The 21895-nt window shown below is 30.8% G+C and overlaps 2 protein-coding genes and 1 pseudogene across 2 annotated transcripts; all 3 read right to left on the bottom strand.

Moving 5' to 3' along the window:
* Positions 1–692: 692 nt before the first annotated feature.
* Positions 693–1797, bottom strand: LOC123214364 (beta-glucosidase 13-like). Its single transcript, XM_044634107.1, has 5 exons — positions 1748–1797; positions 1455–1578; positions 1247–1349; positions 1005–1113; positions 693–911 (listed from the first exon to the last, which is right to left on the bottom strand). The coding sequence occupies exons 1-5, from the start codon at positions 1795–1797 to the stop codon at positions 737–739; spliced, it is 561 nt and encodes a 186-aa protein (XP_044490042.1). The 3' UTR covers positions 693–736.
* On the bottom strand, positions 1499–11961 carry LOC123213741 (cyanogenic beta-glucosidase-like). The gene is given in 9 exon segments (XM_044633244.1): positions 1499–1762; positions 1892–2375; positions 2448–2535; positions 2687–2749; positions 2752–2763; positions 11274–11340; positions 11417–11475; positions 11590–11659; positions 11789–11961. Coding segments are annotated over 8 exon segments (960 nt in total). The 5' UTR covers positions 11948–11961; the 3' UTR covers positions 1499–1762; positions 1892–1933.
* Positions 11962–15446: 3485 nt separating this feature from the next.
* On the bottom strand, positions 15447–20811 carry LOC123214488 (annotated as a pseudogene).
* Positions 20812–21895: the final 1084 nt, after the last annotated feature.

Raw genomic sequence — 21895 nt, forward strand, 5'->3', positions numbered from 1 at the left:
TCAATTTCCCTTTTGTTAAAATGTTGAGGTTCCTTCATCAGTTGCCATTACTGTTAAACTGTCCTCTTCATAACGGTTACACGTATGTATATATATATATATATATATATATATAGATACATACATACAAGAAACTATGATGTAACACTTATATATGTATAAATATTCTACATTAATTAAATAATAAAATTATGTGTACATATTTTAAGTACAAAAATATATATATACTTATATATGTCATTTTGTAATTTAGTAATCTTGAATTAAAAATAAAATAACACCTGATCATATGATGACACATATAAATATGTACATATTTGTGTATTTAAATAAATACATATAATATTATTTTTAAGTAAAAACAATAAAATAAAACTTGTTAAATACTCTATAAACTTCTAATCAAATCAAAATGCATTTTGTTTCGTAAAATCAAAAACAAATCTATAGCAGATTAATGGGGTTAACGTGGACCGGAGATGTTACATCTTGAACACCCCAGGTGGCCCAACTGATGAATAATTTCTTAGAAACCTTTAGTGGCACAAGGGAAACTTCATTAATAAGAAATGAGAAGGCAACGCCCATACATGAGATTTATTGATGAGAAACATGAAAACACAAATGCATCAGAACAATACAACGACAAGGCTAGTGATTAGATAAGCCGTGGTTTAACTAAAATAATAACAGAATGATTTCATTATTACATATGATACTCAGAATAGGTAGCCGGCTACTCCAATTTCTGCAGGAAATTCTTGAACCAAATAGCCGACTGTTTAGGGTATCTTTTGTTGCCATTTTTATAGTCGACGAAGTTGATGTCGAACCTCACAGTATAACCAGAGGACCATTCAAAGCCGTCTAACAGTGACCATGCAAAGTATCCTTTCACATTTACACCTTCCCTGCCATTATAGATATTAATTGAGAGTCACTAATTGACTAACAGATGAAGAATTACATATGTTTTGACATGAATAAACAGAAATCAAACTCACTTAATGGCTCTTTCAAGGAACAAAAGATGGCGGTGGTAATAATCTATCCTCATGGGATCCTTCAATGCCTGCTCTAGCGGTAAGCTTGCATTATTGAATTCATCAATCCCCGGAAAAAAAAATCAAAAGAATGAAGAAAATTAAATGGCATGCATGGACTTCAATCACCAATTACATTACGAAATATTATTTATATATTGGATTGGTACAATGAAGTGCTGGTAGGATTTTTTTTACTTTACCATTTTCAGTTATGTAAACAAGAGGATTGTTGTATTTTTCTTTCACGTATAAGAGCAGATCTCGTAAACCCCTAGGATAGACATGAAGCTCACTTGAAGCTTCCTGTTCAAACATAAGAAAATTTATTGGGTTTATTCTTATTCATATATTTCTTTAATATCAGTGTTCTTTTAAAAAAAATTAATTTAAATTCTTATTTAACTGTACCTGTGGACCGATTAGGATGCCATTGCGACTGGCTGGAAAAAAGAGAGAACGAAGATTAATGTCATGAACAGATGTTTTAATCAGTAGTAAATTTAATCGGTTTTTTAAATTTATTTTAGGTGTGCTTAACGGTCAAATTAGCAAGAGAATCTGTTGTGTAGCTAATGTTGACTGTATTGGCAACAGGAATGTTAGCTGCATAATATGCAGCGTAATAATTTATACCGATAAAATCAAAAGATCCTTTCACCATATCTGATTGCTCCTTGGTGAACTTTGGGAGTTTCTGTCACACAATACTTCTCATGCTGAATGGATAATCACCATAGATAATTGGGTCCATATACCTGTATATATGTTACATTATAATTAGTGGAAGAATCTGCATATATATTTTATGAATTATAATTGGATCCTTTCAAAAAAGATTTTCTCACCATCCAAACATGAAATCAATGGCTCTGTAAGCTGCCTCAACATCAGGTTTCTTTTTGGAGTAAGGTACCATCCAGTGAGACAGCAATGTTACACCAATGTTGCCCTTTTGAATAGCCTAAATAAGAACATGCAACAATCAAAATTTGTGTTAAGCGGAGAGAAACATTTAATTGGCAAAGACATATATACAGGAAACAACGAGAATTGAAGAGCTGGAAATTAATAACTTGGTATTTTTGCTTGTATAGTTCGATGGCTGCGGCATGAGAAAGTAGCAGATGGTGGCCGACAATGTAAGGTTCAGTGGCGGAGTTTCCCGCCTGACATGCTGCATTTACCCATTGGGAACAACGGCCTGGTGCTATCAAGCCTGAGTCATAACCATAACTACTAAAGGTCCATGGCTCATTTAGAGTGATCCAATGCTTCACGCGATCACCAAATTCTGTGAAGCAAACTTCAGCGAAGTCTCGAAAATCGTCCCTGCAACATGATAGCCGGATAGAACCCTAGAAATAAATTCACTAAATAAATGGAATGAAGTTGTTCACTTACACAATGCGAGGGCTTAAAAAGCCACCATACTCATCTTCCAAGGCCTGAGGAAGATCCCAATGAAAGATAGTCACAAAGGGTTGCAAACCTGCAAACGTACCCACAAATTCAGTATTTGTTTTTTGTAATCTGGATTTATGCTACATCTGATAATATATATTTTGAGTCATAAGTAAGCCGCCATTGAACAATCAATTTTAATTGTTAATTATTTATGTTAGGCAGGATGAAATTTTCACCGTTTGAAAGTAGCTCGTCAATGAGATTATTGTAAAAATTTATTCCTTGCTTGTTCACTCCCCGCTTAACTTTCCACCTAGTTAATGAAAAATAAAGAAAATGAATGGAAGAACAGAAATATATATAAATATGCAACCGGCAAATTATTCAAAAATTATAAGAATAATAAATTTAAAAAAAGAGAGATGTTTCCTGTTTACTGATAATATTACTTGATCGCCACCCAATGTCTTTAGGCTCATATTGATGAGGTTTTAGCTAATTTGAACATAGTTTTTAAGTCAGTTGATCTTATAGAGAAAATGGATTGATAATATTAATATAATATAATGATTAAAATTTTAATACAAATTTATTAAATTTATTAATATGACAAATAGTAATTGATTTAAATTAAGACAAAAGTTTAGATTAAAATCTCTAGTATTAAATATGGACAAAGACAGATTTTAGGATATTAATTAAAATAAACACAAAAATTTTCGTCTAAACTTTTTAAGTAAACTTTTGTTTAATTTACTTTTTAAAACAAAATCAATATTTATTTTAATAATACCTCTGATAATTACATTTCTTCAATTTTGCTTTTTCTTCGATAACATTTTCTTTAGCAATAGACTCCAATATCATCACATTGATTATAAATTTGGTAACTTATAAATTAAAACATTCATAAATTTATTTGAAAATAGATTGATTTTTGATTTGATTGTTAATATGTCCAAATTGAAAAAAAAACAAAATAGGTACTAATGCGGAAGAAAGTGGAAGTTTTTAACTTTAGAAATCGACATGAAATGCAAGTGAGAGTGCAAAAAGAGTGTGAGAATGCACACACACGAAGTTTTAAACATGAAATACAAAAACATTATATAATATTTTTGCATAATTCTATATGTACCCAAAATTAATACCCAAAATGAAAGTCATTGATGTGGTAACCAACGTGACAGATGCCATTTCATCTGCCACGTTGACAACTTACCACATCGGCGGAAAAATATTCTTCAACAAAATTAATGGAACGTCTTATTTTTATAAAATAAACCCACTTTCTAAAACAACAATCACACAAAAGCAGCCAACCACCACGAAAGGAGCAGCCAACCACCATCAACCCAAACTCATGTTTAACCATAATCCACTATCATTCGTCGGGACCACCGTTGGTCATTGCTTGTTGGAACCATCGTTGATTGTTATTCTTCGAAAATTGCTTCTCCAAAAATTGGATTTGTTGCAAAGTGTGATTTCACCAGAGCCTTTATCAGAGCAATTAAGGTTGGGTTTTTTGTTATTCTTTTTTATAATTAGAAAAAGTTATCTCTGATTGATTAATTAATTGAAAAGAGAAACTTGTCTAGCAGTCGGTATTATTAAGAGAGAGTGGCTATCTGAAACAGAGAAAATTGTGAATGTCAAACCATTAAGTGGCCATTTGGAGTAAGACTTGGATTAGATTAATTTTTTAGTACATGATTAGACTATTTATTTTTTTTCAGTTCAAGAATAGGCTGGATCGAACTAAATTGGGTTATTAGATTTATTATACAATTTTCCCTTTACAGTTAATTACCTTTAGAATTTTATTTTCTTAAGAAATTATCTTTAAGAAATTATCTGTGTTTAACCCTTAATTGAAAGAGAAAGTTGAAGAAGGCAGCACTTTGTTGGGTGTAAAATCAGCTGATGTAATGCTGTGACTTTAGACTTTCATTTTTCAGGGCAGTGTATGTATCCAATTTAGGTTTTTTAAGTTAATTGGATGTGGGTTTCTTCAAACCAAAGCCAAACCTTTCAAGGCAGTGCATGTATCCAATTTAGGCGGTGTGGGTTTTATTTTTGTCATCAAATTATTATTTTTTTGTTGTTCTTTATATTCTTAGGTGGTTGATTGTTGATTATCATTGATGTTATTATACTATGGTAAACTTGTCGAATGCCCCAAACACGGAGAAAATATTAAAGGTTATTTTAGCTAAAGAGAATTTGGCCTTGGATGTTGATTCAGAAGATGAATACTTTGGTCTTGATATAAAGGCACGGGGTTTCCCTCTCTCATTTTTTTAAAGTTTTCTGTATATATTCTTTATCTAAAAATGAAACTTTTACTTATAAGTAAAATAAATTTGATGTTAATTATTATTTTTATTTTTAAACTTTGTGTATGTTACTGTGGATAATAAATTTTTAGTTGGTTGTAAGTTTGAGACCTTACATGATTTCTACAAGCATGACAAACACCAGTTGGTTTGTCATATTGATTTTGTTAATGTCAATTGCATAGGTATCGACACAGTTAAAGAAATAGTTCTTGGAAAATAGAAATCAACCTAGGGCATTTGAAATCTGATAATTGCTTCTTCCCTCAGTCCTATGGTGGTGCATTATGACCTCTCATGTCTGAAATTGAAGAATGTAATATGCCTTTTGTAACTGGTCTTCATGCAGTATACTTCGCTTAAATTCATATATGTGTGCTTCAAGTTGCAATATATTTAACTAAAATTGATAATTTGTGCTAATGGTTTCAGGAATTGAAGAATGTATATCCAGGAATTGCCCCCACCATACATATCTAGGAATTGGCACGGGTTGTATATCCCGGAGTGGCTTCCTATATATCAAATTTCAAATGCCTTAGGTTGCACAAAATATCAAATTTTGTGGTTAAGAAATCTGTATAAGAATTTATGAATCTTACCCCTTAATATTCAATTCATTATTTTGCCCTCTTAGTCAAGAACTTTACCATTATTCAATTCATTATGAGAATTGGCATAAAATTCTTAATGTGTATCCAGGATTTGTGATTAAGGAATTCTTAAGCTACCTAGTGCATTTGAAATTTGATATTTTGTAACCAGTCCAAGAGCCCTGGTAATGCAAAAATGCAGGTTCATGGATACTCAGTCTGCCCAGTCTTACTCCATAAATTCAGGTCCCTACAAGGGTAAAATTAAATTCGTCGATGCCCATTCCAACCAAAGTTTGAACTGCCCAGATTTTTTCCAGAATTGTGCTACGACAGTTACCCAACTTCTGCAAATCTCAGTCTGCAGTATACAGCTTCAGTCAGCAGATTTCTAGAATTTCTAACACTGCCCAAAAACATTCCAAGAAGATTTTGCTGGAAGAAAAAGGCCCAAATTCTGCAGTTCTAGTGCCAGGATGCTATCTCCAAAACCAGCTTTAGCCATACTCTATACAGCTTGAAAATTCTTTATATAATATTATGATCTATGTTACTCCCTCTAGAAACAGAAGCAAAATGCAACTTGGAGGCATTGGGCTGACTTGGCTGCAGTAACTTTGGTTGGACATCTAGAGATGATAATATGTTTCAAATGTAATATAGAAACATAAAGCAAGAAATGTACTTTTTATTGATTTCATGTAGTGAGAACCAGTTTATGGATTATATTCAATACAAGCTTTATTCATTGCTACATATTATAAACTTGTTCACATTACACAGTGCATCAAAACACATCCAGACAAACCATAACCTGCAACTCCCTTTCAGATTCTTCAAATTCTTCAGCTAAAGAGACTTTTGCCCTTCTACTCCCTTTTTATTTGCCTTTTGTTCCATCACAGCTTTAGACTCCTCTTGTTTGCTATCTACTGCTTCTGTTTGTGGTGGACCAGGGGTTAAGAAACTGTCACTTGCTTGTTTCCTAGGCTGTCATGTGTTTGGTTAGGATAATTTATTCCTTTGATTTTTCATCACATAAATATGAGTCTAACACAATGCAATAACAAAATGCAAAAGAGATAACTGCTTAGATTAACAAAAATAAACTAAAAACTCATAATTACTGAAAATAAAATTACAAATCAAATTCATATAATGTTACTCTAAATATCAATCATATGTTAAAATTTATAACATCATCAACTATAAAATCAACAAGCCGACTATAAAACATGATCCACAAAATATCCCCACTTTTATTATAATATCTGCAAAAGTTTCACAGTCGATGTTATCCCTATCATAAAGTTATCTTCCATCAATAACATGTTTATATAAAACTAAAAAATTGAGACTTAATTACACATGCACTTGGTAGATCACACCTCAAAAGAGCTCTCCTGCAATATTAAATAAAAGTAATTTGTTATTTATCATGAAACATATGAAAAAACAAAACAAAACAAAATACTCAATTAAATTAAAATACTAAACTTTTACCTTAATCCTTTTTAATTAATTTTTTGTATGCGCAATTTCTTCTCTTTTACTTTGTGGATAATTTGATCAACTTTTGATTGTTTTCTTTTGAATGGAGGACGACCCTTGCTATGAACAGCCCGTGGAGTAAGAATTTTATTGTGGCCCTCATTGGAAGTTCCATCAACAACTTTAGGATTTGTCATACTATTTGACATGTTTAAACTTTTATAAATCTTACCAACATTTTCACTTGAGATTAACTTGTTCTTCATATCAGTTATCATTTCTATCACCATATTACAATCATCATCATTATTTGATGTCAAATCTGCAACAACGCTGAAGTAATTAAACAATTTATCAAACCTTTGCCCTTCAAGATTGGAGTTCCAACTATTATAACTTATTTTGACCTTGGTATGACACCTGTTTATGTTTTTCCTCCATCGCCTTAAAATGAACTTATCTGGTACATGAGAAATTTGCTTCTCAATTAGCACAACAATTGCATGTCGACATAATATTCCTCTAAACTCAAACATTCGACAATTGCAATGAATATCATAAGTTGATTCATCAAAACGAACTACAAAAGTAACACGACGATGAGTCTCTCCAACCATAACATCTTCTTGTACTATAAATTTCATATAAGAATCAACCTTTTTAAAAGAAGACAACCCACAATAGATCTTAGCAGCAAGTTCTTGTTGAAATTCTTTGAATTTTGCAATGGTATATGCATCTTGAAATTGTTTCTCCATTGGATAAGTGCTTATGCAAGGGATCCATGATTTGAAAGATTTAAAATCAGCCTCCCTTTGTTTTTCCACTTTATCACGCAATGTATTTTCATATTGTTCCACAAACTGTTTTAAAGTGGTTTTTGAATTGACATAACCATTAAAGAATGAATGCATACTTTCACTGCGTTGCGTGGTAGACATACCTGCCCATAAAGTATCCTTTAGAAAAGCGGGCACCCAACGTTGTCTTTCATTATATAATCCATGTAGCCATGCATTGTTGAGAAGGTTGTGTTTATCAATGAACTTATTCCAATGTTCTTCAAACTCATCACTTGTTAACGAATCATACACAATATTTTGGAAAGAAAACTTAATATGTTCATATTCATAATAACCTCTCAATTTTTCAGGCAACTTCTTTATTATGTGCCACAAACACCATCTATGTCGTGTATTGGGGAACACAATCTCAATTGCATTTTGCATTGCCTTGTGTTAATCAGTAATTATTGCCTTAGGAGCACAATTGGACATACACACAAGCCAAGATTTAAAAAGCCATACAAATGTCTCTGTGTCCTCATTAGAGATTAACCCATAACCAAATAATATTGAATGACCATGATGATCAACTCCAACGAAAGCACCAAACGGCATATCATATTTGTTGGTCAAATATGTGGTGTCAAATGTCACAACATCACCAAATTCTTTAAAAGCGCCCTTACTTCTCGCATCCACCCATAAAACATTTTTAAGACGACCCTCTTCATCTAAATCCATTGTGTTGAAGAAATTTGAATTCTCACTTTGCATTTTAAGAAAATATTTCTGAATTGCAGAAGCATCTCCAACACCAAGTCGTAGCCTCCTTACCTTTTCAATATAATTCCTACAATCTTTTACAGGAACGACAAATTTTCAGCACCGCCTGCTTCAACTATTAAGGCATTGAAATTTTTATTTGGTCTAATGCCAGCCCTATCATTCACTTCAAGCTTCGTTTTCACAGATGGATATATTATTCGATTGCTTTTAAAGTATCTAGTCTTGGTAGGACTACTGAGTTCATGGTTATGATCTAATATAACTGAAGATATTGTCCATTTACCATCGAAACGTATGCTTGCATGAATTCGCGCCTTGCAATCTGTTTTTGTCATTGGATGCATTTTAAAAGCATTCCTGCAATTACTTCTAGCCTTGCCATGACAAGAACAAGCCAACACCACATATTTTACATCTCCATCATCTCCTTTTGTTGTAGATCGTATAATAGCTTCAAAACCCTTCTTATTTCCATAGCTTTTATAGTCTTGAACAAGATTCTCTAACGAATCATAAACCATTCCAGGCTTAGGCTCCTATTCCTTTTCTAAACTTCTTGTATAATCAATTTCTTCAAAATGATTATCCTAATTCATTGATATTTAATTAGTTAGAATTAGAATAAAATAATCCTATGAAAAATATAAAAACAAAACCTAAAAAATAAAATAAAATCATATTGATGAATAAAAAAATGATTATAAAGAAATAGAAGTACCCCAATAACATTGAAATGAGAAGAAGTGTTCTCAGAATTTGTTTGACTGCACTCTTCCATTTTTGAAATTTTGATGCAATATCAATACCAAGTTTAAATTACTGAATGAAGAGTAACTAATTTTAGCAATTATTTGATTTTTATTCTCACTAACATAGCATGCCACATAATCTTCCAATCAATACAATTTATAAATATCGATGACGAATAAATCAAAACTTTTGTTATTTTAATATAAATACAAACAATTATACAAATTTGTATTTATCTTGAAAATTGATGTTCTAATTTCAATATTATATAAATTATTGCAGGAAGAAGAATGAAAAGAAAAAAAGAAGTCATAATGCCTACTAACATTTTGAACTAAAAAGTAGATTTAAAAGGCTGGTATACGATTTTGTCATCGATTTAACCATTTCGAATTATTGAACCATAGCATCTTTGAATCCTAAACTAAACATAAAATTGGTTTCTTCGTAAAATGACTATAATTTCAAAAGATCTATGAAGTACTTAAAAAATAAATATGCTCATTATTAACTCACCAATCACAAATCACATAAAAATATAACTATATTACATTAAAATTGAAACATTAACAATCATATATATCACTAAAAAAAATTCTGACTAATCAATATACAATTAAAGGGCCTTTAGGAAGCTTAACCGAAAATGAAAAACTTACCTTGACCCAACTTTGAAGAACCAAATTGAAGCTTTATATGGTAAGAGATTGGGCAAAAAATTTAAAAAAATCCCCAAAAAAAATATATATTTCTCAATATCAATTAGGGGTTATACAAAGATAATTTCTTGAAGATATATAATTTTTTAAAGGTAATTTCTCAAGAAAAGAAAATTCTAAAGGTAATTAACTGTAAAGGGAAAATTGTATATTAAATTTAACAATCCAATTCTATTTGATGCAGTATATTCTTGAACTGAAAAAAAAAAAAAAAACAAGTCTAATCCTATACTAAAAAATTAATCCAATCCAATGTCTTACTCCATAGGGCCACTTAATGATTTGGCATTCACAATTTTCTCTGTTTCTGATAGCTACTCTATGTCTTCATAATACCCACTGCTAGACAATTTTTCTCTTTTCAATTAATTAATCAATCAGAGATAACTTTTTCTAATTATAAAAAAAAATAACAAAAAACCCAACCTTAGTTGCTCTGATGAAGGCTCCGGTGAAGTCACACTTTGCAACAAATCCAACTTTGAAGAATAAGTTAAATCCTCTGACATCTCCAGCAAATGAAGTCCGATGATGGCTTCAAAGAGCTGACGATCGATGGCGATTCCAAAAAGCGATGGCCGATGCTGGCCCCAGTGAATGAACGTGGATTATGGTTAAACACGAGTTTGGGTTGATGGTGGTTGGTTGTTGTTTACATGATTGCTGTTTAAGAAAGTGGGTTTGTTTTAGAAAGACATGGCACAATCTATTAAATTTTTTGAAGAAAATTTTTCCTTTGATATGACAAATTGCCAATGTGGCAGATGAGATGTCATCTGCCACATCAGTGGGTATTATTTTGTGTTCCAAGCTTGGGTACATGTAGCTTTGTTCAATATTTTTATATTATAAAAATATTTATATAAACATATTTTTATAAAAGTATTTTTGCATTTGCACTTTGTACATACGTATTTTCACACTTGTACTTTCTCTTGCACTCGTATTTGCTTTTCCTTTTGTTTTGGTCAGGTTATATCAATAATCAAACTAAAAATTATCTTATTTTAAAATAAATTTATGAATATTTTAATTTATAAATTATCAAACTTATAATTAGAATATTGATGTTAGAGTGTGTTATCAAAGAAAATCCTATAAAAAAAATAATTAAATCAAAATAATTATCAAATGATATATAATTATTAGAATAAATATATTGGTACTACTTATAAAAAAACAAAGACATAATAATTACTATTTGTCGTATCTAGTGAGCATTGTTAAGTCATTTTGGCTTCAATAAGTTTTGATTGTGAAATCAATGGCTGCATTATTTAGTATGTTTTCTCTTGATTGTATTCCAATTTACTTAAATAAGAATAATTAATTAATATTGAAGAAGAATTATATATCTTACGGGGTAGTATTCTAGACCACGAAATGGAGAATCTAAAAGCATCTGTATTCATTTTCTTCACGTCTTCCTGCAGTAACAGTTTTTAAAAGGTCATCGATTAGCCTCATTTCGTAAAATATTACTCATTTTTATCTTCTCCAGACCTTGTAATGGTGGTAAAAATCATCTGCAACATCTCCATTGCTCCTGTCCGTTATTCTTTCTACAATATACACCACAAATAAACATATATATCATATGCATGGCAGTATTTACTTACAGATAACTAATGAAGGACATATTACTAATCGTATTAGATTATCGATGGGAGAAAAACCTGGGTACTTGTGAGTGAAGGTATCCCATATACTAGGGCCCCTCCCATCTATATGTACAGCACCTTCATACTGAAAATCGTATAAAACTTATAAACAAATTAATTTAACCATCACACATAAAAAAAAAAATATATATATATATATATATATATATATATATATATGTATCTTAGAATTTTAGTACTTTATTTTTTGAACCTGGTAAGCAGCGGATGCAGTTCCGAAGATGAAATCTTTTGGAAAAGAACTCCGGTTGAAGGGAGTATAGATATGTTCAGCTGCTATGAAGTTATCTGTCTGAGCTAGAAAGGTGAAAAGGAGAAGGAGGAATTGCAGAGGAGAGGTTTGCCTAGCCATATTTGATTATGATTTCTACTGTGAATAAGCAAAACCCCAGCCCCCCTATTTATAATGAATTGTTGGAAATTTTGGGGTATTTTCAAATTATTTTATTCAATTTAGGATAATTTTATTTACTCTTTTCTAAGTACATATTTTAATTTCTAAAACAATTAATAAGTGTCAAATTCATGGGTTTTGGCCATGTCGGTAAAATTTGAAAATGAATGACTAAACAAACATGGTTGAAATGGTTATTAAATCTATTTTAGGTCTTTAATTTAAGAATAATGTTATGTGCATAATTTTTGTACATAAACAATGACGTGTCATTATATGATTAGACAGTTAAAAATTAAAGATAAAACAATAACTAATCAAATCGTGACACATCATTATTTGTGCACAAAAATTGGGCACATAGTATTATTGTTAATTTAAAGTTAGTTTTTTAATATAAAAAATTATTAAATATAATAAATAGCTTTTATAATTATTTTGTTCAAGAAAAGTTTGAATTTAGTTAAAATTATTCACGAAGATCCTAATTTTATTGAATTTGAAATTAATTAAGATCTATATTTTTAATTAAACTGATTGTCACATTATCCTAGGTTTTTCTAGTCTAATAAAGGAAAATATGATAGTGTTTGAGCTTGAAAGAAAGATATCTCACTATCACTTATTGATTAACAAAAATTCAATATATATAAGGGAGATCGCAACCTTAACTATGTTTATTATATGTTGCATAGCCCATCAGGTGTCACATCTAAAAGAGAAAAATAAGGGGCCATTTAGTTCCAATTTTTGAAGATTACCTTGGTAATCTATCTTTAATTCCCTTGTTTGGTTTGTCAGTAATAAAAGATTACAATAATCTTCTATTACCAATGCTGACGTGACAGGTAATATAGGTGGTTATCTGATTATCACTTTCACCTTAGGTATTTAAAGATTCACAAGGTAATCTTGATTTTATTGTAATTATATTATTATTTATTAATTTTTTGAGACAAAAATAAATTTATTTTTAATTAATATGATAAATAATATAAAAATATTTAAAAATAATTATATTCAAGGGCATTTAAGTAAAATAATTTATTAGTAATATTTTATTACCTTTAACCAAATATAATAATTATTTATACCTATCAAATTTTATCAAATATAGTAATCATTTATACTTAATAATCTTCCAAGTAATCTATCTTTAAGGTAATTTTTTTATTTTCATAATAAAACATTACCCAAACCAAATGCCCCATAAAAGTAATAATATAAGTTACCAAGTGAATCATATGTATCTTTTTGTTTTTTTTTTTAAGTATGGACAATGAAAGCAATGTTTGGAAGTATTGCCAAAATGTTATATCAAGTGACAGGTTGTGAAGTATTGCCAAAGTATGGACAATGAAATCATAGCCATGTGAATGGAGAAAAACAAAAATTAAATGGTATTCCAGAATAATTATGTTAGAATATCAAAAGATAATTTGAGTGATAAAATATGTGAAATCTCTAAATAAAGGGATTCTGGTTCGAGATTTGTGGATGTTATATCAAAGTCAAAATTTTAAAATACTTGATGATTTGTTAACTCTAAATGGATGATAAACTTGGATAGATTCTTCATCATTTAAAGAAAAATACTATATTGGATAATTGTTGTCTTAATGAGACCTTTATGTCCAACTCAAGGAAAGGTGACTTGGGCCCCTGAAAACAGGCAAATGCAAGTTAGATCTAGCTTTAAAATGGAAACATTTGGTAAAGATTTCAAAATGTAACCAGAAAAAAACAAAGAACTAGTAGGATAATGTTGCAGTTTTATTAGTTTCAATTGAATATAGGGATATTCAAATTTTTAGTCTTATTTTAACCCATGTATACATATATACTATTCATCTCAAATTCTAAACAAATAAACCGTAATAATAATCTATTTATTTAAAATACCTGTTTAATGCTACTCATGCAGAGAGATTTTTTCTCTTTTTCTCTGCAATTTTGAAAAACATCTTGTGTCAATGGAAAATAATTAAAACATTGAAAAACTTTGAAAAATAATTGAAGCATATGTGATTGATGTAACCCATGACATTTTCTAAAAATTAAATCCAAAGGGAGAGGGTTGGCATCGATGCCAACCCTTGATATTCCCACTATGGAAACTTTCCAGGCTACTTCCAGTTAAACCCTATGTGTCAAATGATCTTCTAAATTAACTTTTTACTATATTTGACTTTCAGCTCACGTTGAAAGTGATATTAATAACTATTTCACTATTTTAATTTTTAATTATTATCATATTATATATTATACCATTATCTCACTGCTTCAATTATTTTCCATTGACACAAAATATCTTTCAAAGTTGTAAAAAAAAAAAGAGAAAGTGATAGATCTCTTTGCATGAGTCACGTTAAGAGGAATATTTTAGAAAAATAGATTACTGTTGTGATATATTTGTTTAGAGTTTGAGATGAATGATCTATATATATACACGGATTAAAATAAAACTAAAAATTTGAATATCCCTTGAATATATGGCCATTACATCCTAACACTTTGTGTACCATTATCACCCATTAGCACAGGAACTCTACTCCTTGCCATGCCTGCCTTAATCCAAACTGCAGTCCATTTGTCCAAATTTATAGTTCATGACTATAAAAGTGAGGCAGGTGTTACAATACAACACCTTAGTTTTCCAGGAGCTTTGAGCCAAACCTTTATTCTTTGTTTTTAACAAACATTATGATGTTACTGTGTTGCATATATATGTGTGTGTGTGTGTATAAAATAAGAGGGACATGTGAAATTTTTTCACCTCCAAGATCTTTTGAAAACCTAATGTGCTCCTTCAAAAATTATTATATTTAACTCTATATATTTTGAAAATACTATTATAATTATAATAATTTATAATATAATATTTATACCCCTAATTTGTTGGATTTTGTTAAATTCTTTGTGGATATACTTATTTTTTTTTTATACTACTTATGGATATATTGAAAATTTAAATCCCAACTTTTTTCAATTTCCAAAATCCCCACCACTAACATTTTAAAAAATTATACTTTACTTCCAAACATATAATTATATATTAGAAAGAAAAGGTCAAAGTAAAAGAAATGAAAAATAAGTAGTTCTTATGAAATTTGAATAATTAAAAAAATATTTTTTTTATTAATTTAAGATCATATTATTATTTGGAAAAAATGAAATAGTAACAATAAAAAAGTATTTTTTCTGGTAAGTAATAAGAAGGTCATTTTACATTATAGCACTGTATTAGTTTTTTTTTTTTTCACTAATAGGCTTGATTTTAGGTAATAATAGTATTTATATTATTTAGGGGTGAAAAAGAATTTTAAACCAAACCTAGGTGGCAAATGAAACTTACTCTTTACGTAATTAATTTTCGAGCCAAAACCAGCTGTCGAAAACTATAAATGTCCCTTTAGGTGGCCTCATGAGTCATGGCAGAGCCAAGATGAAAATTCTCTTGGTAAGGGAAACTTTATTAATAAGAAATATGAAGGCAACGGCCATACATCAGATTTATTGATGAGAAATATGAAAATACAAATACATTGAGAACAATACAACACGAGTAGATAAACTGTGCTTTAACTGAAATTATAACAGAATGATTTTATTATTATGTCTGATGTTCGGCATGGGTAGCTACATCTATTTCTGCAGGAAATTCCTGAACCAAATGGCCGACTGCTTAGGATACCTTTTGTTGCCATTTTTATAGTCGACGAAGTTGATGCCGAACCTCACAGTATAACCAGAGGACCATTCAAAGTTGTCTAACAGTGACCATGCAAAGTATCCTTTCACATTTGCGCCCTCCCTGCCATTATAGATATTGATTGAGAGTCACTAATTGATTAACAGATGAAGAATTACATATGTTTTGACATGAACAGACAGAAATTAAACTCACTTAATGGCTCTTTCAAGGAACAAAAGATGGCGGTGGTAGTAATCTATCCTCATGGGATCCTTCAAGGCCTGATCTAGCGGTAAGCTTGCATTATTGAATTCATCAATCCCTGGAAAAAAAAGTCAAAAGAATGAAGAAAATCATATGGCATGCATGGACTTCAATTACAAATTACATGCACAAAATATTATTTATTTATTGGATTGGTACAATGAAGTTCTAGTAGGATTTTTTTTTTCTTTACCATTTTCAGTTATATAAACAAGAGGATTGTTGTATTTTTCTTTCACGTATAATAGCAGATCTCGTAAACCCCTAGGATAGACATAAAGCCAACTTGAAGCCGCCTGTTCAAACATAAAAAATTTATTGGTTATTTCTGATTCATATATTTCTTCAATAACAGTGTTCTTTTCAAAAAAAAAAAAATTCATATTAGATGACCTGTGGACCGATTAGGATGCATTGCGACTGCTGGAAAAGAGAGAGAAAGAAGATTAAGTCATGAACACATTTTAAACTTTTGATCAGTAGTAAATATAATCGGCTTTTATATTATTTCAGCTGTACTTACTGGTCAAATTAGCAAGAGAATCTGTTGAGAGCTATGTTGACTGTATTGGCAACAGGTATGTTAGCCGCATAATATGCAGTGTAATAATTTATACCGATAAAATCAAAAGATCCTTTCACCATATCTGATTGCTCCTTGGTGAACTTGGGGAGTCTTTGTCTCACAATATTTCTCATACTGAATGGATAATCGCCATTGATAATTGGGTCCATATACCTGTATATATTTTAAAATTTAATTAGTTGAAAAATCTGCTTATGTATATAAAATTTATAATTGGATCCTTTGGATAAAGATTTTCTCACCATCCAAACATGAAGTCAAGGGCTCTATATGCTGCTTCAATATCAGGTTTCTTTTTGGAGTAAGGTACTATCCAGGATGTCACCAGTGTAATACCAATCTTGCCCTTTTGAATAACTTGGTATTTTTGCTTGTATAGTTTGACCGCTGCGGCATGAGAAAGTAGCAGATGGTGGCCAAAAATGTAAGGTTCAGTGGCGGAGTTTCCCGCCTGACATGCTGCATTTACCCATTTGGAACACCGGCCTGGTGCATCTATGCCCGTGTCATAACCAGTACTAGTGAAAGTCAATGGCTCATTTAGAGTGATCCAATGCTTCACGCGATCACCAAATTCTTTGAAGCAGAGTTCTGCAAAGTCTCGAAAGTCATCCCTATAATATCATAAATACGATCATGTACAATATGGGCTCTATTTATATGATAGCTCGCTAGAACCCTAGAAATATATTCACTCAGTAAGTGAAATGAAGTTGCTCACTTACACGATTTGAGGACTTAAAAAGCCACCATACTCATCTTCTAAGGCCTGAGGCAGATCCCAATGAAAGATAGTCACAAAGGGTTGCAAACCTGGAAATGTACCCACAAATTCAATATATATGTTTTTTTCTAATCTGGATATATATTACACGTGATAATGTATGTTTTCAATCATGGGTAAGCCATTCAACAAATCAATTTTAATTAACTATTTATGTTAGGCAGGTTATATTTATCACCATTTGACAGCAACTCTTCGATGAGGTTGTTGTAAAAATTTATTCCTTCCTTGTTCACTCCCCCACTTATTTTTCCACCTAGTTGTTGTAAAAAAAGAAAAAAAGGAAAATCAGTGACAATTAATGGAAGAAAAGAAATATATTTAAATATGCAAGAGGCAAATTATTCAATTTTAAAATTTAAAAAAAAAAAAGTTGTCTTTTATTAATGATAATTTTATTTTGACCGTTATCCTAGAGTCTTAATGTTCGTCAATTAATTTGGTTAATTTAATAGATTGATGATGTTAGTATAAATAAATTATAATTTTAAAATAAATTTGTTAAATTTATATTAGACATAATGGGACTGTTCTGACTTGACCATCAAATTATAATTTAATATGATTTATCTTGCTCAATTTAGGATGAATTTCAATCTCATATGGCTTTCAAAACACAGCCGCCACCTCTAGAGATGGAATTCGAAGCTTAAATATAAATTTAGAAAATAATTAAGTCATTTTCTCAACAAATAATAATTGAGTCAAATTAAAAATTAAATTAAATTAAAATCCCCAGCATCATGATATATGGACAAGGGCATATTTTTTATGATATGGACAAAAGCATCTTTTCCACTGTATTTAATATAATGACATAGAAATGGGATATTAATTAAAATAGGCAAAAAAATTTCCGCTTATACCTTTTTAGGCAAACATACAGTAATTTTACTTTTATAAGCAAATTTTTTTATAACTCCAAAAATACCCTTCCACCCCTGTAGCTGTAGGCGTTGGAAGGAAGGTGTGGTGCGCGCGGTGCGTGCGGAGTGCGTGCAGTGCGCGCGGTGCGTACAGAGTGCACACCCCCCTACTCTGTTTATATATATATATATATATAAACAGAGTGTGGGAGTGCGCGCAGTGCGTGCAATGCGCACACCATTTCTTTTATATATATATATTAAATAATATAATATAATATTTAAAAAATATAATAAATAAATATATATTAAATATTATAATATTTATTTTATAATAATATAAATTTATATTTATTATATTTTTAAATATTATATATATATATATTAATATTATAATATTTAATATAAATATATATAATAATATAATATATATTTTAAAAATTATTTAATTATTATTATATTTATCTATATTATTAAATAATATATATATTTATATTTATTATATTTTTTAATATATTATATAAATATTTATTTAATATATATATATATATAATATATAAATATATATATAAAAAGAGTGTGCATGCAGTTGTTTATATATATTATATGAAGGTGCGCGCACTCTGTACGCACTGCATACTGGGCACGCACCGCACGCACTGCGTACGCACCGCGCGCACCGCACGCACAGCATGCACCGTACGCACCGTGCGCACCGCACGCACTGCGTACGCACAGCGTGCACCACACCTTCCTTCCAGCGCCTACAGCTACAGGGCTGGGAGGGTATTTTTGGAGTTACAAAAAAATTTGCTTATAAAAATAAAACTACTGTGTGTTTGCCTAAAAAGGTATAAACGGAAAATTTTTTGCCTATTTTAATTAATATCCCGAAATGGGATTGCTTCTATTTGTCCTATCTAGTGAGCGGTATTATGTCATTTTGGCTTCAATGGGATTAATAGTTGTATTAAGGCCAAATGACTATTTCCCACCCAAGGTTTGGTGTTTTCTCAAGTTTCCACCTTTTAACTATAGAAACACCAAACACCCACCTATGACTGGTTAGATTTAACAAAACCCTAACGGTGGTTAGGATAAAATCATCATTTTTACTATAATATTAAAAATAAACTAAAATAGAATCTAATTTGCCCTCCTAAACTTTAAAAACTAAAATTTTCCCCCAATCTAAGTTTTAAAAAATGACAGTTTCACCCTAGGGTTTGGTTTTGAAATCTCCAGTGACTGTTCTGGCTCCATTGTCGACGACCTCTCCCTCCCGAAGCAGCCTCTCCTTTCGAAGAATGCTTTCCTCCCATTTGGAGGCTCGATCGGCTTCGTCTTCGCCTTGGGAGACAAAGAACTTCGTCAGGGAAGACGAAGCGTCTTCCCAGGCGAAGACGAAGCCGTCATCTTCGTCTGGGAAGACGGTCGTCTTCCCAGAGGTCTTCTTATGGGAAGACGATCGTCTTCCCAGACGAAGACGATGGCTTCGTCTTCGTTTGGGAAGACGAAGAACTTTGTCTTCCCCGACGAAGTTCTTCGTCTCCCAAGGAGTCTCCGACGTCGATCGAGCCTCCAAATAGGAGGAAAGCATTCGTCGGAAGGAGAGGCTGCTTCGGGAGGGAGAGATCGTCGGCAATGGAGCCGGAACGGTCGTCGGAGATTTCAAAACCAAACCCTAGGGTGAAACTGCCATTTTTTAAAACTTAGGCTGAGGGAAAATTTTAGTTTTTAAAGTTTAGGGGGGCAAAAAGAAATAAAATTTTCAGGCGTTAGGGTTTTGTTAAATCTAACCGGCCATGGGTGAGTGTTTGATGTTTCCATAGTTAAAGGGGGGACATTTGAGAAAACATCAAACCTTGGGTGGGAAATAGTCGTTTGGCCTTGTATTAAATAGCAATTAATAAACAAATAATCACTTAATTAAAATTGAAGAACAATCATGTATCTTACGGGGTAGTATTCTCGACCACGAAATGGAGAATCTGAAAGCGTCTGTATTCATTTCCTTCATTATCTTTACGTCTTCCTGCAGTAGCAGTTTTTGAAAACATCATTGATTAGTCTCATTTCGTAAAATTATTACTCATTTTTATCTTTCTCCAAACCTTGTAAAGGTGGTAAAAATCATCTGCGACATCTCCATTGCTCCTGTCCGTTATTCTTTCTACAATTCACACCACAAAGAAACATATATATCATATGCATGACAGTATTTACTTACATATAATTAATGAAGAAAAATATTACTAATCGTATTAGATTATCAATAGGAGAAAAACCTGGGTACTTGTGCGTGAAGGTATCCCATATACTAGGGCCCCTCCCATCTACATTTGCAGCACCTTCATACTGAAAATCGTATAAAATTTAAAAACAAATTAATTAAACCATCACACATAAAAATAAAAGAATATGTATCTTAGTATTTTAGTACGCTATCTTTTGAACCTGGTAAGCAGCGGATGCAGTTCCAAAGATGAAATCTTTTGGAAAAGAACTCCGGTTGAAGGGAGTGTAGATATGTTCAGCTGCTATGAGGTTATCTGTCTGAGCTAGAAAGGTGAAAAGGAGCAGGAGGAATTGCAGAGGAGAGGTTTGCATAGCCATATTTGATTATGATTTCAACTGTGAAAAAGCAAAACCCCAGCCCCCCTATTTATAAAGAATTGTTGGAAATTTTAAGGTATTTTCAAATTATTTTACTCAATTAACGAATATTTTATTTACTCCTTTTTATTACTATTATAATTTCTAAAACAATTAGTAAGTGTTAAATTAATAGGTTTTCATCATATCGATAAAATTTGAAAATGAATAACTTGACAACCATTGATCAAATGTTTATTAAATATACTTTAAATCTTTAATTGAAAGATAGTTTTTTAACATGAAAGATTATTAAATATAATGAATAGGTTTTATGATTATTTTGTTTAAAAAAGTTCAATTTCAGTTAAAATTATGTTTATTAAAAGTATTTGCTGAAATGTTAATTTCATTGATTTTGAAAGCTATGTTTTTTGTAAGTGTGAATTATGAAAGCTATGTTTTGTAGCATTGCCAAAATGTTATATCAAGATTCAATGAATAAAAGATAGAGAACCATATGTATCGATCTACCTCAAAGAATAGTCTAAAAACCATATGTTTGGATTTGTTTAGATTGTTGAAATTTATGTTTAAATTTTGGCATCATGCCCTTCTATTGCAACTCAATTCTAACTCAAATATGATCAAAGTCCAACTTGAATATCTATGACATTTTGTCTCATTTCATTTTTTGATAAGTTTATTACGGAGATTTTTGACTTAGTATCTTTTATACTTTTAATCTTTATCTAAAATTTTGGCAAAACTATGAAGCATAGCTTTCATTATCCATGTACAATAAAGTTTTTTTTTTGTTGAATTCATTTCTGCAACCTACCATATTGTTGTATTCACTAATTGTATTTCTAATTTTCATACAATTATCATATTATCTAAGAAAAATCCTTCCTAAGGAGATAAGTTGCATGGCAGAAAGTTTGAATGCACATAGTGGACTCAGGTATATTTTCCAACTATATCTCCAGCAATCGAAATATATTAGAAAGACGTAAATACAAAAAAAAAAATTAGTTGCTTCAACTTATATTTATAAGGAGGGAATATTCAAAGATATATCTTATGCTTGTCTACTTTTGAAGTGATTATAGCTATA

The sequence above is a fragment of the Mangifera indica genome, chromosome 4, assembly GCF_011075055.1.
Source record: "Mangifera indica cultivar Alphonso chromosome 4, CATAS_Mindica_2.1, whole genome shotgun sequence".
In the NCBI taxonomy this organism is placed as follows: domain Eukaryota; kingdom Viridiplantae; phylum Streptophyta; class Magnoliopsida; order Sapindales; family Anacardiaceae; genus Mangifera; species Mangifera indica.

Excerpts from the sequence above, each read along its gene's own strand:
- LOC123214364 (XM_044634107.1), bottom strand. The coding sequence starts at position 1,797 with ATGGACCCAATTATCTATGGTGATTATCCATTCAGCATGAGAAGTATT. Across the intron at positions 1,579-1,747 it reads TTCAGCATGAGAAGTATTGT|CACACCTAAAATAAATTTAA; the intron begins GTGACAGAAACT and ends TTGACCGTTAAG. Across the intron at positions 912-1,004 it reads TTCCTTGAAAGAGCCATTAA|GGAAGGTGTAAATGTGAAAG; the intron begins GTGAGTTTGATT and ends CTATAATGGCAG.